Below are 17799 nucleotides of genomic sequence, written 5' to 3' on the forward strand. Positions count from 1 at the left end.
AAATTCATGGAACAACAAAAAAATGCATCTTAAATGCTTAAATGAATATCATGTTTTTAGTTTTCACTTTAGTAACAGACATTCAAAGTCCTTACTAAAACTCCTCAGATGCCAGATAATCATTGTGCACAGATTCCTTTGTGAATACCGCTAACGTTTTTTTTTTAAGCATCACCAAAGATCTTTCATTTACAAATGTTAAAAGTCTTCCCAAATTTGCAACTTTAAATATAGCAAAAAATCATTGCAAAAGTAAATGATGAGGGAAAAGAAACAGCCAAAGCATCAAAAAGAATATTTTAAGTAGAAATTAATTCATATTTAGCTTCTTAGTTTAGCAAGAGGCTATTTACAGCTACGGTTTACTAGGCAGCATTCATCTGCAAAATTAAGTGCTCGTTGCTTTAAAAGGGTAATTGTACACAGTACCTAATAACTGATATTATTTACAAGGGATTTCCCCTTTTTATGAAAGTTAGATTTTTTTTCCTCTGTTTTCAAATAAGGAACATTAATGTATTCCCCATGTCAACACTGGCATTATCTTCACGTGTTTGATTACAACTATATTAGAAATCACTTTTAAATTGAGTGATGGAATTTTAAGACCATTTTTCTTACTTTAAAAAAGAATCTAATTTTAATGGCAAAAAATAACATTTTGTATAAGTTACATTACTGATGGATAATGAGATAACCATATCATTATAGGCTACAATTCAATGACTTTTTTCAGAACACTTCAACAGAGCCAAAAATATTCAATGAGTAAATAAACAGCTAAGAACATTTAACTTCACACTAAGAAAAGAATTTACATACTTGAGCCAGTAAAATGTCCACTCGCCAAAGAAGTTGGTCCATTTTTCCCACTGCTCACAGGAGGTGAAAACATCTAAAAGAAACAAAGAAATATTACAGTTGAAAAGAAGACACTGTGCCTTAAGAGTTCATCAAAGATCTTTCGTACTCTTACCAAATAACTTAGAGATTATGCTAAGGGTTTATTTAGTAAAATACATCACCAGTCAACTTAAAGCTAAAACAGGCACAACCTTTCAGAACCCCCTCCCCATTACCACTGTTCTTTCTTTTTTCCTCGGGTGCACTAGATTGCCAAGCAGTACTGCTACACTCTGAACAAACACAGTCCCCATGTTATCAAGATTCAGGCTGCAGGGTAGCAGCCTTTCTAGAAAACATTAGTTTGACAAGGAGAAGAAAAAGTTGTTTTGTTTTATACTGAAACCTTGGCCATAAACGTGGCAATGTCCATTTTCCATCCCGTACAGGATTTGCCTGTCATATGTGAACCCAAATAAAAATAAAAGTGCCACCTGCACTAAATTCTCATTTCGTCTTTAACATGAGAGCAATTTGAAGCAAGACTCTCTCTCTCTCTCTCTCTCTCTCTCTCTCTCTCTTTCTCTCTCTCTGTCTCTCTCACTCACTCTCTTTCACTCCCTCTCTCTCCAGCATTTATTTCGACCCTAATTGGTTTCCCTCTTTTCCACGTATCTAGTGGATAATGCACACCTTCCCTGAGTCAAGAGCCTGCGAAAAGCAAAGAAACGAATGGAGAAAGTGCAGCAAGCAGAAAGGGGGCTGCAAAGCTGCCTACGGCTACTACGTTTCCTGGCAAAACTTCCGAAAGCCATTTCTCCAAAAGAAGGTCTACAGGAGGAGCAGCAGTTGGCAAGCAGTGGCGGCAGCAGCAGCAGCAGCAGCAGCAGCATGAAAGAGCCCACTTAGAAGGCGGTGGGATTTTATTTGTGTGTTTTGTGGATTCTTTTTATTTTGCTTTACAAACTGCATCTTATACCAAACTTATCTGGCATTAAAAATGAATTAATTCCGCTGACATGTTTGGAACTTGGGTTAGGAAAGGGAAGCGAGGGGATGGAGAAGGACCAAGTACAGTCGTAAAACTCCACAGTGTGTCAGTTCCTCTTTGTGCTGATCTCAGGACTATGAAATCTACAAAATAGTCCAAAGGGTTCTAAAGAATGTATGCTCAGCACACACATAGGAGTTTTCAGAGATCCCAGGAAAAGAGGTAACTAGGAGAACTACAGTCCTACCAATCCACAGCATCATCAGTTTAAAACTTTAAAGACACTACGGGTCTGCTATTTTCAGTTTTCCATTTCCAGAAAATAATAAATAACACAAGGAGTAGTGCACAAAGTATTGGTACTCTCGGTGTTCATTCATGGCCAAGTTTTAGTGGTGGTTTGCAGTTTTAGGGGTGTCTATTTTCCCTGTCCACTGGGGTGAGATTCCATTATTTGGGGAATTGTGGGTAAGGAATTCACAGGCAAGTAATTAGATTCTAAAAAAGCCTGAATCGTTCATCACACCCCAAAATGAGTTAAAACTTGTCAAACAGACCTTCATATTTACCAAGGATTCCGCCAATTAAAAAAAATCATCCCTGTCCTTTAAAGTACTATTGGTTTCTAGCTGAGTGTTTGGGGTTTTTTGTTTGGGGTTTTTTTTTTTTTTTTTTTTTTTTTCCACAGCTGTTGTTAGTTTCCACCGTTCTTTCTTACCGCACTGAAATCCAGTAAATCACTCAGCTCTTTGTCCGTCCCTAAGGCAGCCATTCGCTGTTGGTGATGCATTTAGCAAAATCACACAAACCTAGAACATGGAAATAACCGCAATCAGAAAATCCAGTCCCAATCCTTGAAGAAAACACAATCGGATTTTTGGAGACTGGGGGGTTGGGGGTGGGATATGGGGGCGGGTGGGATTAAGGTAGAAGAGGAGGGAGGGACGGGAGAGTTGTGGGTTTTGTTTGTTTTTGTTTTTTAAGATGGAATAGGCAGCAATAGCAAAAAAAAAAAAAAAAAAAAAAGCGATATTGTATTTCCAAAGAGACGATCAAACTGGTAACATCCACTATAAAACCAAATCCGGGAAGGGGGAAAAAAAAAAGCCGCTCTTCAGCGCATCATTTTATGCAACAGGAGGTAGAGCGAGAAATGAATGGATCACAGAGAAAAGAGAAACTACTCAGAACGATCCGGTCTCAACTTTCCCCCCACCCTCCACCCCACCCCCTCACACACACTCACACGCGCGCACACACACACTCACACGCGCACACACGCACACACACCCACTCCCTTCTGCATTTCAAAGTAGCTATAAAGAAATTAAAGATGAGCGTCTCCGGAGTGAAAACACGTCCAAAGGGGGAGGGGTGGACAGGTCGGCGTGGGGGGGGCCGGGTGGAGGGTCGGGTCCTGTAATTGTCCAGCACCCTAATTTGTGAAAGAAGAAGGGTTGTAAAAATTTAAAGTCAGGGGCCCTTGGCAAAGTCACCGTCCCTCCGAGCGGGCACTGCTGGGGAGGGTGGGGGGCCGCGGCGAGGGGGAGGGAAGAGGCGCGGGAGGGGAAGGGGGTCTCTTCTGGGAGCGCCGGGAGCCGCAGCCCGCGGCGCGGGAGGCGCGGAGCCGCGTGGCGGGGCCGCACGAGCCGAGCCCGAGCCCCGCGCCGCCCGGCGCGGCAGCCCCGCGAGCCCGCCGGGCCGGTTACTACCGCCCGTCGCGCGAGAAGGGGCTGTCGGTGCACCGCCGGCGCCGAGGCGGCGTTCATGTCTAACCAGTGCCGCCGCCACCGCCACTCCTCTCCGGCGCCCGCGCCCGCTCCTGCTCCGTCCCCGCCGCCGCCGCCGCCGCCGCCACTACAGATCCGCAGACACACAGCCAAGATCCCTGACTCTTAACACCAACTCTCTTCTCCTGGGAGGGGAGGGGACGGAGGGAAGGGGGGAGGGGGAACACGCCGAGCGCACGGAATTGCAAGTTCAGCAAAGAAATGGGTGGGGGGGCTCCGGCGGGAGACGCGGCTCGCTCCGGGTCGGGCTGCCGGGGACGCGAGCCCCCCCGAGAAAAAAGCTCAACACCTCCCCCGCCTCGCAAAAAATACGAACGAAAATTCATCGAGCACCCTCATTTTCCTCAGCTCATCAGTTACAATCTGAAGCCTGAACAGTTGTTTTTGCCCATTTCATCCGTCTGAGGCACTTTGAAATTTATTCGAGTTTACATCCCCTCACTTCTTTCTTTCTCTTACTCTCGTTCCCTCTCACTCACACATCCACACACGGCAAAGCAAGTTTATACTAGGCTGCAAATACACGTGATGCAAAAAGACTTTGCCAAGAGGAACAATATTTTTCTTTTCCATACATAAACCAAGCCACATTTTGCTGGGGAGATTTTCATTTTAGTAGGTTTGCGTTGGGGGCAAAACCTGAATTGCATACTTTGCTCACCACCCTCTTAAGTCACAGAATAGTAGAGCTGCAAACTTCGTTAAAAAAAAAAAAAAAAAAAAAAAAAAGGGCAATTTGGGGGGGTGGGTGTGGATGTTGTTTGTTTTTACACTTGAGTTCCTAGGCACGCAAAGTCGCGTTCGCCAGCACTATAAGTTTTTCATCCAACATTTACATCATAGGCCCTGCATGCTCTGAAAACACACTTTTTCACATCACTTTTTAGGATAAAAATTAAGCTTCATAATTCTATCGTTTCGTAATAACAAGCGTGCTTTTTCCAGTATATGCAACATACGCTATTTTAACGTGTGTTAAAAAACCACATTCTACACACCCTGGTATTACTAGATGTTCAAGTACATACACAAAATGCAATGCACATACTTTTTCGCATTGGCAATTATTTAATAGGTCGTTCCTTTGTTTTAATAAAGCATGGGATCGACATTTTAAAAAATTAATTCAATTACAAACAGTTTTACTCTGACAGCAAATTGTAAACGTTACCTTAAATGGCCACAAATATGCTCACAATATTCCAAGGAAAGAGACTTTAAAGAGAGAAACAAAAATCTTCGGCAAGTACTTAGTATCTCACATGTGTATCCCCCAAAAAAGTATTTTAAGTAGTACTCAGTCCTGCTCCAGGGATATCCACAGATTACAAGATTATGCACCTGGCTCTGGTTTTTGCATTTTCCACCATAAAACTGCAACAAATTACCTCCCCCAAAAAATAAATCATTAAAAAATCCAACAACTTTTCTTATTGTTTATAAAAAAATTATCAACACAGGATAGTTATAATTTTTCCTCAACAAATCTTGTTGGTTTTTTCTCTTCTCCTCTTATAAAGTCTTAAACTTGTTCCAAGTTTAGAGGTGTCTCATCATCATCATCCTCCTCCTCATCATCATCACCATTGACTCCCCCGTGGAGTCACATTGATAATAATAGGTTTCCCCTGAAAGATACATTGTAATCCATTCACATCCGGGCACTGCGGGCTTATAAAGAGAAGGCGCTGCGGCCGCGGCTGCTCCTCCAGACAATGACTGGGGAGGGGCGGGGGGCGGGGAGCGGGCGACCATAGAGTGGTAAACAGAGCGCCTAGAGAGGCTGGCCAAGATGGCGGCGCGCGTCGGCCACGCCTCCTCCGGGAACGGAGGCGGGTGGCGGGGCTCTCGCAGGGCGTCGCGCGGTGGGGGTGGCACTGCAAGGGTTCCTTGGGTTGGGGTTGATTGCAGGCCGCGTCTTCGCGCGCTTCCACCTGTCCCATTTCTTCCGATCTTTGGCCGACTCGATCTTTGACCACAAAATACAGTTTCTGAATGCTTTCAGGAATATAGGCTCCACAGACTTCCGCAGAGGATGTCCGCTCCCGGGCTGACCCGGAGGGAGGCTTGGAAGAGGCCGCGCGGGCCTCACCGAAGGCAGCCGAGCCCGGGTTCCCCCGCATTGTGGATCCGTGTTCTTTGCGAGGCGTAGGCGGCAGGGGAAAGGCCGCCGAGCCGTTGTCTTTCCCGGGATGGAAGAGGGATTGCGGGTCCTCTCCCCTCCGCCACCCAGCCCCCGTCCGCCTGCAGGCCCCCTGCAAGAGAGAGAACTTGGCCAGTCCAGAGAGCCTTCCTTTCCTCCACGTATCCTTGTGTGGCCTCAAGTGGAGATTTGTACCATGAGCCACGACTGACTTCCAATTCCTGTTCTGGCCAAGCAGTTACCGTCTTTAGCTTGTTCTGATGTGTGAAGTGCAAATAAACGGTATCCACTTTGAAGAATTTGAACAGAATACCGATACAGATGGAGCCACCACTCAAGAAATACTCTGATTTCACCCCCTCATTCCTCAGTTAACTCACTGATGCCTAATGTAGCCAACAGGATTTTAAATGGAGATTTACCTATCTCAAAAGAATAGCTTTAGTCCTCCCAGCAGAGAAAGCCATTAATAATGATGACAGGTAACAGAGTGTTTACTATGTGCCAGGACCAGTGTCCTAAGAATTTCACAAATATTGGCCATCTGAATTCTGAGAAAAAACCTATGCAGTTTTTCTTTCTGACTTAACTTTACATATTGGGAAACAGAAGAGAGTAAAGTGGAATAGCTTGACCCAGGACAAAGTTTATTAAGTGGTATAAACTTGCCTAAGACAACTCTCTACATTGAGGGAAAGAGCCCACCTTCAAAGGCAATCTGTTATTAGAGTCCACATTAACCATGTTCCTATGCCATCTGGCACTGGGAACGTCCTAATCTCTATTTTCTGACACATTGGTGGCACTAACAGAGTTGAGATCAATTTTTAAGGTCTTTTGTTTATTTCTAAGTTTTTTCAGAACAAGAATTATGGCATGTTATGTGTGGTTTTCTTATCCATTCACCCATTGTGACAATCCCTGTCTTTTATCCCATTACATGTTCTCATCTTAAATAGTACTTTATGTTTAGATACTACTCTATGCTGCATTATCCCAAGCCTTATCTGGAGTTCTTACAGTAAATCTCCTACAGGCTGCACCAATGTCATGAAAAGATCACAAAGGTTGGCTTGGCAGAAATATTCCTTTGACTCTACCTCTAATGAGCTCAGTGACCTAAGGCTCAATGTCAATGACCTTTGCTGTAAAATGCAGAGGTTAGATTAGATAATGCCATAAAATCCCTTTTAGCTTTTAATTTTTTTACGTTTCCCCCTCCTCCGAATTTCAAGGGCAATATATGATCTGTCCAGAAATCATGATAGATGATAGGATCAGGCTTGAAATCTAAAGGAAATCTAAAGGCACCCTGTTGCTAGTCTAGTACTTTTTTTTTTTTTTTTTTTTTTTTTTTTTTGACCCTACAATCAGAAAACCATGCAACTTCCCTCCTGTCTTAAATTAAGGGACAATGTGGGTGTTTTTGTCTTTGTTTTTTCCTGAAAACTGTCAGATGATAGGTACTTTCTAATTTTACTTATGAAGATGGGAGACACCTAGAAAAAGAGATTTGGAAGCTTCTGTAAGGTTTTAAAAAAGCAAGTATAGTAGATATATTTTGGGTGTTTGCTCTATCTACAGACTCCCTTGCCTGGGAAACCTGTCTGTAAAATTCCTGATAGAGAGGTGTATCTTAGTCAACTTGGGCTGCTATAACAACATATCACGGACTAGGTGATTTAAATAACAAACGTAAATTTTCAACAGTTCTGGAATCAGTGAATTCTGAGATTAGGGTGCCAGCAACCGTAAGATTCTGCTTTGGATTCTTCTTGACTTGTAAATGACTCCCTTCTTGCACTATACTTATGCAATTGACACAGAGTTCTGGTCACTCTTCTTTTAAGAACGCTAATCCCATCATGGGGATTAAACTTAATTTCTTTCCAAAGGTGCCACCTCCTAATACCATCACTTGAGCATTTGGGCTTCAATACAGGAATTTGGGGTGGGAAGAGTGAGACCCAAGTATTCAGTTCATAATAAGATGAAACTTGGTGTGGGTGCCACATGACTCCTTCTCACCCCAGTCCCAACAGTTTGGACCATAGGAAGTAAAAAGGGAAGAGGTTGACAGTAGTCTAGTGAATGAAGGAGTGGACATGAGAGTCAGCTGGCCAAAACTGGTGCCAGGAAGCCAAGCCAAATGAGATCTGTGGCAATAAGGAAATGAGAACCATGAGTAAGCAGAAGAAACACCTCTTCAGATAAGAGAGAAAGGTCTTGGGAGTTCCAAGAGAAATATAGACAAATGAGGAAATCCAAGAAAGAAGTGTCCTCGAGACATTTTTCCAATTACTATGAAGACTGCATTGCCTCCTGTCCTGGAGATACCTAATTCCTGCAGTGACCCCTTTCCTCCCAACTGAGTTAACCTAAGTCCTTTTCTAGCCTTGCAGCTGAAGAGTTTAACTCGAAAAAAATATAAACTTCAAATTTCAATGTTGTCAAGCCTCATTAACTTTTTTTTTTAAGTAGGGGCTTTTTTTTTTTTTCTGGAGTAAGCAATTTGCTTCATTCACACATTATAGAGGTCCTATCTAATTCATGGTACCGTCCTCTAGTCGGGAGGGTACATACGAGTGTCATTCCCCTATTACTTTATGACCTTGGGCAAGTTTCCCATCTTGTCAGATTTTTTAAATTTATACCCTGTCTGAAAAAAACTTAAATGACTGGTTAAAATTAAATGAGATGGGGGAAGTTAAAAGTGCTTTGAAAACAACAAATTCCTATTAAATATAAGGCATTACTCTGGCTTAGAATTAAGGCCTAAACACAAACATTTCTTTCAAAGGAGTGTGGAAGGAATTGGCAAAACACTGACTCACAGAAAAAAAATAGACGTGAAAGGCACTTGGACCTAAACCTTCATTTGCAGTTGAGTTCGTCAAGGCTCAAGTGGGATGGCTTGTTCAAGGTCACCTTGCTAATAAGGAGGAGTAGAGCCAAAAGTCATCCTCAGTAACTGAATGCCATCGCATTCTCCTTCAAATTCCATCCAGTTTGCTCTCCTTGCCCCTATTAAAATAAATAAGCAAACCCAGCCACAAACAACAAACCAAAAAGTCAGCTCTCTGATACTCTAAAGAAATTCACCGAAAAATTTCTTAGCATCTACCGTATGTCAGCAATCTAGTCTCATCAGGACCGCAGGCAAAAATGTAGGTAAAGAAATCACAATGATATAAATGTCAAGGGCAGTCTTGATTGAGTAGCTAAGTCACTGTGAGCAAGACACAGCCTGTGGCAGACCTGTGCAAAAGAGAAGACTGCCCCCACATATCTTTAGGTTGATATATTGAATGGGCAGAAGTATCCAGGACCCCAATCTAGAGCCATACTCATCATGAAAGGTGGGTGAGAAAGGCCGGTGAGGGATAGAAAGGGAGAGCTCCAACCTTTTTCTAAGAAAGAAACCTAGAGCTTTATCATATACAAAGAGTCCTGTATAACCCCAGGGCCTTTGCCTTCATTGTTCCTTGATTCTTTCCCCGACTGTTCATGAGTCTGACTCCCTATCATTCTTCTGGTCTCAGCTTAAATTTCACCTCCTTCTAGATGCCTTCCTAATTATCCTGTCTGAAGTAAGTATCCTGTTTTATTACTCTCTGTGACATCAGTTTTTGTATACTTGGTGGCGCCTTTTCTTTTGTTATTGCCTGTCCAGACTGGTGAATTCCACGATGCAGGGGAACACATGAATCTTGGTCACCCTGTTGTTTCCACACCTACTGCATTCCCAGCGTATATTAGTTGTTTAATAATCAATTTATTAAATAGATGAATGAGGAAACCTATTTTCATCCTCAAGAGGCACACTATACAATGAAGAGTGCAGCTTTTGTCCCTTTTCAGATCAGTTCCTCTTAAGTTTTTATTTATTCTAATTTCATTCTTAGTTAATGTCAGTGGTGAATGTTCAGTATGATTTGCAATAGGCCACTAATAATCCTGTCACTTCAGTTGAATGCCCTAAAGAGAAAACCAGGGTAAATGCCTTACTTTCCAAACTATGGGGACAACTTCCTCAACATGAATGCAGTATAAGATGCTGTCATCATATTGTTCATTATTATAATATTTTAGCATTTTATGGAGGAAACTGAGGGCTCAGAGGTCCAGCAAATTATCCAGTGTCACATAGCCGCAAATGGGTAGACCTGAGGTTGACACACAGGTAGAACCATGTTCTGCTTAAAGCTCAATGACATAAGCCATGGCCCTAGGTCCAGCCAACTGCAGGGAAGACCTGCTCATGTTGAACTTCACACTTGTAGCACAAGCAAGGGAGGACCAGACCACTTGGGGTACATACAAAATTCTCTGTACCTGACAGCTTCATCTCTTCTCCGAAACTCCATGCCTGTACCAATCTCCCACTCGACAAGCCTTTCAAAAAATAAAAAGAAAAATAAAGTGATACAACCCTTAAAATAAAACGCTTGGATTGTAACAGAGAAACACTTTTTATGATTAGGAGGAACTTTCTATGAGGCTGGCACCAAATCTTTGAATCTTGTTTAAATTAACATAACTTCATAGACACTAAGAATGAAAATTGCCAAGGTTTCATTTTTTCCCCTTTCCTTTCCCCAACCTCTCCCAAACATCTAAAAGTATCAAACTCTAAAAGGAAAAATCAGTTCTGCTCTTCCATGATTATGATTCGATTCACTGGTGTTTCTTAACACCTTGTGCCATTATTTTATCATGGATAGCACCGTGTGCAATTACTGGTTTCTTATGTTTTCTGTTTTCAGCCCCTGTTCCTTTACAAAGGGAGGGACGGGTCTTTGTATCCTAAAGACCTAGAACACTGCTTGATACATCGTGATTGTTTATGGAATTAATTATTTCTCCAACAGGAACCTAGAAAAATAAGTGGTTTTAGAAATAAATTCATACAACAGATTGATGATTATGGACCAAGCCATATAGAGAACAGGATTTAGATTTTGCCTGTTTTACATGTTTCTTAGGTTTGAGAAAAGGAAAGGGGAAAAAATGAAACTTTTGCAATCTTTCATTCTTAGTGTTTGTGGAGTTTTGGTAATTTAAGGAAGACTCAAAAGATGTAATGCCAACCTCATAGAAATTTCCTCCTAATCATAAAAGTGTTTTTGTTACAGTTGGAGTGTTCTATTTTAAGCATTGTGTCATTTTTTGAAGGACTTGCTGAGTGGGAGACTGGTGCAGGGATGGAGTCCCTGAGAAGAGATGAAGCTGTCAGGTAGAGAGCATTTTGTCTGTATCCTGTGGTCTGGTCCTTCCTCGCGTGCACTGCAAGTTCAGCACATGCAGCTCTCTCCTGCAGTTGACTGTGACCCAGAGCCACGGCTCATGTCACTGAGTTGTAAAAAGAAGTATGGTCTACCTGTATTCCCATCTTAGCTCTGCTATGTTACAACTGTGTGACCGAGAGCAATTTGCGGAACTCTGAGGTTCAGTTTCCTCATCCATAAAATGGGTATAATGATCTGTCATAAAATTATTGTATAAGATCAAATGTAATAATAATAGCAAAAGCACTCAACCCAGTGTTTGTCCTATAATTGTAACCTTACAGTTAGGATATATGTTTAGTGTTACATTTTTCAAATTACAAGTCTTAACTCTTTAATGGTCATAGAATTTATTTGGATCAACTTTTATTTATTTTTTTTAAGTGAAATGGAATAACGTAGAACATAGCAACATGTAGCACTCCAATTAAAAGTAGTGTTTCTTTTCCCTAAGTCTTATTTCAGTGGTATGGTATGCAGTATCATATGTGCATGCTATGTAATCATCAAAAACATTTAAAACCACAGCTCAAGCAGATGAGCGTTATTGCTTTGTTAGAGGATCCACGAACAAATTCTGGGGTCATGATGGAGAAGAGAAATTTAAAGCTAATCATCTTCATATCCTATCTCTTCTAATACTGCATAATGTTCCAAATCCAACAGCCATCTTCCCCTTCCCCAGAGAAAAGGATATGGTTGAGCAGGTAAAATTTTTAAGAAGAATAAACAAAGTACAAGGAATAAAAGGAATTTTGGAACTAAGAGAGAAACTTTTATGTATTCTAAAGTGAATAAAATCATTGAGTTTAATACATCTCACTTGGCTTTTAAAATTTTCCAAAAACTCCCTGCCCCCACCTAAACCCTCCAACTTTATCTCTGTCCCCTTCCCTTAAAAAGAAAGCTGATCTTTAGTCAACTAACCAATGACACTGACTGGTTTGTCTTTGAAAAGGACTATGCAAGGGGTGGTGAGAAATCAAGATGCAAACACAGGGCCCCTGACCTGCCAGCATTCACACTCCTATGGGGGGGCCAGACGTGCAGATCTCACCCGGACTCCTGACAAGCTAAGCAGAGAGTTATCAGGAGGCAAAAGGATGCCTGGAGACCATAACACAATGAGTAATTGTTACTGACTGGAGAGCCAAAAAGGCTTTATAGAAGAGATGGATTTAGAGCTGGATCTGTGAAGCAGATAGAAAAGGATGTCCTGGCCTCAATTATTCACACTGCAAAGACTGGAAAGTGAGAACTTCTTAGGGTTCATGTGCAGGCTGGAAGAACTAAAGTGTGTAAATTGCATTGGCAACTTTTGATCCATTGGCCTTTATTCACAATGCATGGAACCATAAGGATCATACGCATAGCAGCAGTGATCAGATGTGCTTGAGAAGAACATTCTGGAAGTAATATGGAGGATACATGAAAGTTAGAAACTGAAGACATAAGCCAGGTAGAAATCTATTATAATTTGGTCAACCAGTAATCATGAGATTCTGAAGCAGGGGTATGACCATAGCCATGGAAACTAGAAGAATCATTTAAGAATTAATGTGTGTAGGTCAGTGGAAGAGTTATTTAGGTTACAAAGTAACAGAAAAAGTCAATTGCCTTAAATTAAAAGGTTGCAAATCAAAAAGTTTAGAGTGGAACCATAGGCTAAGGTCCCAGCTTCATGTCTCTACTTTTCTACCCAGCTCAGCCCCACATTGCATGTTAGGCTGACTCCCTCATGTTCCCAAGATGACTGCCAGCAAAAACTGATATGAAACTCTCTCCTTTTTCCTCCAGGAGGAGAAAGTTGTTGGTTTCCTTGAATCACAACACTACCAGACCATTTTAGGAGTACACTTGCCTTTGATCCAAATGGTGTAATGACTGGTTTATGCTCATTCTAAAGTAATTATGCTGATAAGACTCAAACCAATTAAAGGCCACCCTCAGTGCTGTGGTGAAGCCAACTCTGCCCAACCCCCAGGCTTCTGAACCAGAGGAAGGAAAGATGGATGTTGGTGGAGACAAGCACAGGGTGGCTAAACTTTCCTGGACATCCTCGACGCTGGGCATTGTTCTTGATCATCTCCTCCTTGCTGTTCCCTTGCAAATTTCTACCTTTCATGTAATCCAGCTCAATTTGTACCTCCCCTCTGAAGTCCTCTCTGACTTCTTGACCTTCCTCCATTACTCCCTCCCCTGAGCTACTTCATTTACTTAAATTTTTTTTTAATTGCAGTGTAAGATATGTACAGTAAACATTTAAAATCTTAACTCTACAGCTCAATAAATATTCATATACGTGTGTGTGTGTGTGTGTGTGTAACACTGCCCAGAGAACATTTTCAGTAACCCAGAAAGCTTTCTTCTTCTTCCTCATAGTTAATACCCATGCTCTTTGATTCTTATTGTCTTATTTAGCTTTACCTCTTCCTGAACTTGGAATCCTCCAGTATGTATTTGTGTTCATTTGGCTTCTTTCACTCATTTTTGTGTCTGTGACATTTGTCCATATATTGCCTGTAGAAGACTATTGTTTTTATTGCTATAGAGTATTCCATTGTATATGTAGCCAAGCTTTATTTACCTACTCCATCAACTCCAAATTTTAGATTTTCTAAATTTTGGCTAGTAGGAATAGAGTGCTCAACACATTTTGTATGTGTATTGTGGTGCACACTCATTTCTCTTGTGTATGTACCTAGGATATACATTATTATATGCCTAGAATTGCTGGGCCATGGGTAGGCACTTTTCAGTTTTAAAAGACACTGTCAAATGGTTTCCCAGAGTGGTCTTACCAATTAGCATGCATACCAGCAATGTATGATATGAACTCCTTTACTTTTGATATAAACTACTGTCATTTTTGTATTTATATGTTACTCTTGTCTTCTTAATTAGAATCTAAACCTCTAGAGGCCAGAAACTATCCCAGAATGCTTCATTGTACCAATGCCTAACATTCTGTTCTGGGCAGGGATACTGATTTGTAACTTTTCAATGAACCTTTACCTATGACTTTTAAAAATTAAATTTACTAAGTGGTAACCAATAGTTTCATAATTAGTAATAATGTCACTTTTGAATACGGAGTAGTCTCTTTTCTGGATACACATGCAGAGGAATTTAAAACAGGGTCTTGAGATATTCACACATCCAATATTCACTGTGGCATTGTGCCTACTAGCCAAGTGGTGGAAGCCATCTAAGTGTCTGTTGGTGAATGGCTAAAAAAGAGCTTCATGCACATAAAATGGAATATTATTCAGCCTAACAATGAAAGAAATCCTGTACTATGTGTAACATGAATGAACCTTGAAAATATTTTGCTAAGTGAAATAGGCAGTAACCTAAAAACCAATACTATATGAATTCCACTTATGCACAGGATCTAAAGTCATCAGATTCTTATAAACAGAAGGTAGGGTTAGTGGTTGCCAGGGGCAGGGGAAAAGAGGGATTGTTGTACAGTGGATTTAGAGTCAGTTCTGCAAGATGAAGAAGTTTTAAAGGTCTATAGCAGAACAATGTGCAAATGGTTAACATTGCTATTCACTTAAAAAATGGTCAGGGTGATAAATTTCATGCTATATCTTTTTACCACAGTGAAAATTATAATGTTTTCTTTTTAAATTTTCAGAATTTTATTAGTAATCAGTAGACGATAACAATCACGTATGCTCACAATAAAACAACATAGCTATTGTTTCTCTTATGTTAATTTTCCCTGGCAAATATTAGAGAAGTAAGTTTTACAAATTTGATTCTGCTATTTTTAGTCAGCGACAAATTTTATCATATGATGTTTTAGCCATTTGCAAATTGTATTTTGGTTGTGTAATTCTACTGACAGAAGTTGAGGTAGACTAATTGTTATATGTATTTCTTGTCTAATTCACAAGAAATTCTTGAACAGTTTTCCTCCGTGGCTGCCCTCGCGTGACTATTGAGAGCTGGTCCTGTGCAATCTGATGGTGATATCCACAGAACAGTGATGTTCTTGCTGGTAGGGACCCTGCAGACCCCACAGTCCCGTCTGCATACTTGCACTGCTGGCAAATTCTACTCTCATTTCTTGCATATTTTAGTGCTCCTGTGGCTGCTTTCTCTTCGTATGTATATACTAGTCATGAGTTTTCAGACTGGAGCACACGACCCCATACTTCCTTGGCATGGGATAATTTGGGCTTCAACAAAGTTGCTCAGTCAGGGATTTTCATTGACTCTGCTTTTCAGCTCTACAAGAAACCTAGGAACCTGCAGAATCCCACTATGATTTATTTAGCAGTGCTTCACAAACTTTCATGAGCATCACAATAATCTGGAGGCTTGTTAAAACTCATATTCCTCCAATCCCAGAGGCTCTATTTAGAAAATCTAGGGGAGGGGCAGGGACCCATATAACGGTGTATTGGAGTCGGCTTGCTCCAGTTCATGAGGGTTGATTGTGTACATTCTTCCCAACTTCATGTTCAGAGAAGCCAAATAGATGACTTGCAATTGGCCAGGTGGGAGCATTTACACCTTTGAAATCAGCAAACACTAAAAACCAGGACTTCTCCCCAGAAAGCTGGAGAATAAACATTTACCAGCATACCACTGGATGCATGACGCAAGGATCCAGTTGATCTCAGGTGAGGCTGATGTTAGTTCTGGGACCTTATTTTAAGTTTCATGAGCATGCACAAGCAACACACACACACACACACACACACACACACACACACACACACATTCATTTTAAAAAAAGGTTCACATTCTTCCTCTTTATACAACCTATAATTTTCATATCTACTTATTAGGGATTTAAAAAATATTAACAGGTCAGTGAGATGATTATTCCTCTGTGATTTCCTTTATTTTTTCTTTTTTTTCCACAGTGCAATATTATATAACCTGTACATAGGTTTTCTCGGATTTTATTAATGCCTGTAAACTATTGAAAATATATACCACGTCACTCTTACTATGAGGAAGGCATATTTTATAAATGTATGTAGTCTCAAAACCGTCCTAGAGGGTAGGTACTACAAAGGTTTTGGTTTCATAGCTAAGAAAAAGGGAGTAGAGCAGATTTAAGTCTCTTGAACAAGATCATAAGGTTAATAATTCCCCACTCCCAGACTCAGAACTCAGGTGCCTGACTCTGTTGTACAGCCCTTACCTTGACTCCTCTTGGCTTTGCTGTGCCTACAACACGACTTTTTTTTAGCCATTCTTTTACTAATCCTGTTCCAATTTTTCATCTTTGTTGGCATCCCCCACTGACGAGTACATTCTTGGATGCCTCTCCTGCCTCATAGCAATGTGTATTTAGGGAATTAAAAATAACTGCTTTAGTAGCTTACCTCAAAATTAAGGTAATTATTAGATCAATGACTTTCCTTTTAAAAAATGTTTTGTATTCCAAATCTCAATAAAAATGACTTTTGGATTATCAGCAAGTTTGGCAAATACACATTATATCCACGGGCCATTACCATCGATAATGGAGAATGCACACATGTGTTAATCAATCATTTACTCCTGCCTCCCATCTTCCCTGAGTGGTTCTAGATGTTGTCTATCTCAATCTTAGAATTGGGAAACACAGTACAATTTTGTCACCCTTCGTGGTCCAAAACATTATAATTGCAAATATAACAGAGTTGGATGAAATGGGAAAGGGGGAAGGATTATGCTTTTAACGCTTTTCCAGAGTCACTGGCACTAATTTTATACTATAGCAACATTTCATTGTCTATCTACTAAAGGCATAATTTCCCACCCCTTCTCTGGAGCTCAGGAAAATGAGAAGAAAAAAGGAACATAATATAAAATATAATAGACAGTGCTTCCCTATTCAGGTCATGACAAAAGTTTTCCATTTGAGGGATAATAGAAAAAAATCCTGGATTTGGAGTAATAACCCTTGGTTCAGATCTTACCAATGTCTTGGTCTTGGATCGGGTTTTCATAGCTTTGGCATTATTAACATTTTAGGCTAGATACTCTTTGATGTAAAAGACTGTCACATCCAGTGTTGAATGTTTAGTTGCATTCCTGGCTTCTACCACCAAATACCAGTAGCCTTCCCCAACCCTCCAAAACCATGAAAACCAAAAACATCTCCAGGTATTGTCAAATGAACCCCCAGGGAACAAAGTCCCCCCAGTTGAGAATTATTGATCTAAATAAACCCCTAAACTTCTCAGAGTGGTCTTCTCCTATAAAAATAAGGATCACTTCATTTGCTTTGTGGCATTGTTATAAAGCGCTGATATATTCACACCATCTTTGTATAATTATGAAATAGTACTTAGATGCTAAGTGAGATGTTATGCTTATTACTTAACCCATGCTGATTTTGAGATGGTGTGAGCTAAGTTTTCCACAGTGACATCATGTGGTGGGGCAGAAATAGAGGTCACCAGAGTGGTTAGACTCTCTGGTTCTGACTTCCAGATTTGGGAGGTGGACTGGCTTCTTAGACTCCATAAACTTCTTGGATACATATTTTGGAGGAGGATGTCTCAAGAGGCAGACATTGGACATCTAATTACATTGGATGTGTGAATGATTAATTGGTAACATAAAAGAAATGGACTCCCATTAATACTCCAAGTTGGTGAAGCAAACTACACAAGTGGCATGTGTATTTTTCATACATCTATCTACAGGTACACACAGTCTCACACACACACCAAAACCTGATGAGGCAGATATTATCACTCCCTGTTTTCAACACAAGGAAATGGAAGC

The 17799-nt window shown here is 40.8% G+C and overlaps 1 protein-coding gene across 10 annotated transcripts in view; it reads right to left on the reverse strand.

Moving 5' to 3' along the window:
- Positions 1 to 5285, reverse strand: part of TCF4 (transcription factor 4) — a gene marked incomplete at its 5' end in the record, with an annotated part of 345132 nt that extends 339847 nt beyond the window's left edge. For 2 of the 10 annotated variants that reach the window (XM_079109491.1, XM_079109492.1), the window contains 3 exons: positions 823 to 895; positions 2553 to 2643; positions 3547 to 3690. In XM_079109491.1, coding sequence (XP_078965617.1) covers positions 823 to 895; positions 2553 to 2624 — 145 coding nt within the window. Of the gene's footprint in view, positions 1 to 822; positions 896 to 2552; positions 2644 to 3546; positions 3695 to 3957; positions 4101 to 4795 lie in introns of those variants that run through there. The other 8 variants (XM_079109488.1, XM_079109490.1, XM_079109495.1 and 5 more) reach the window with 8 other exon arrangements.
- Between the last annotated feature and the right edge of the window lie 12514 nt (positions 5286 to 17799).

Source organism: Sciurus vulgaris, assembly GCF_902686455.1.
Source record: "Sciurus vulgaris genome assembly, chromosome: 13".
In the NCBI taxonomy this organism is placed as follows: domain Eukaryota; kingdom Metazoa; phylum Chordata; class Mammalia; order Rodentia; family Sciuridae; genus Sciurus; species Sciurus vulgaris.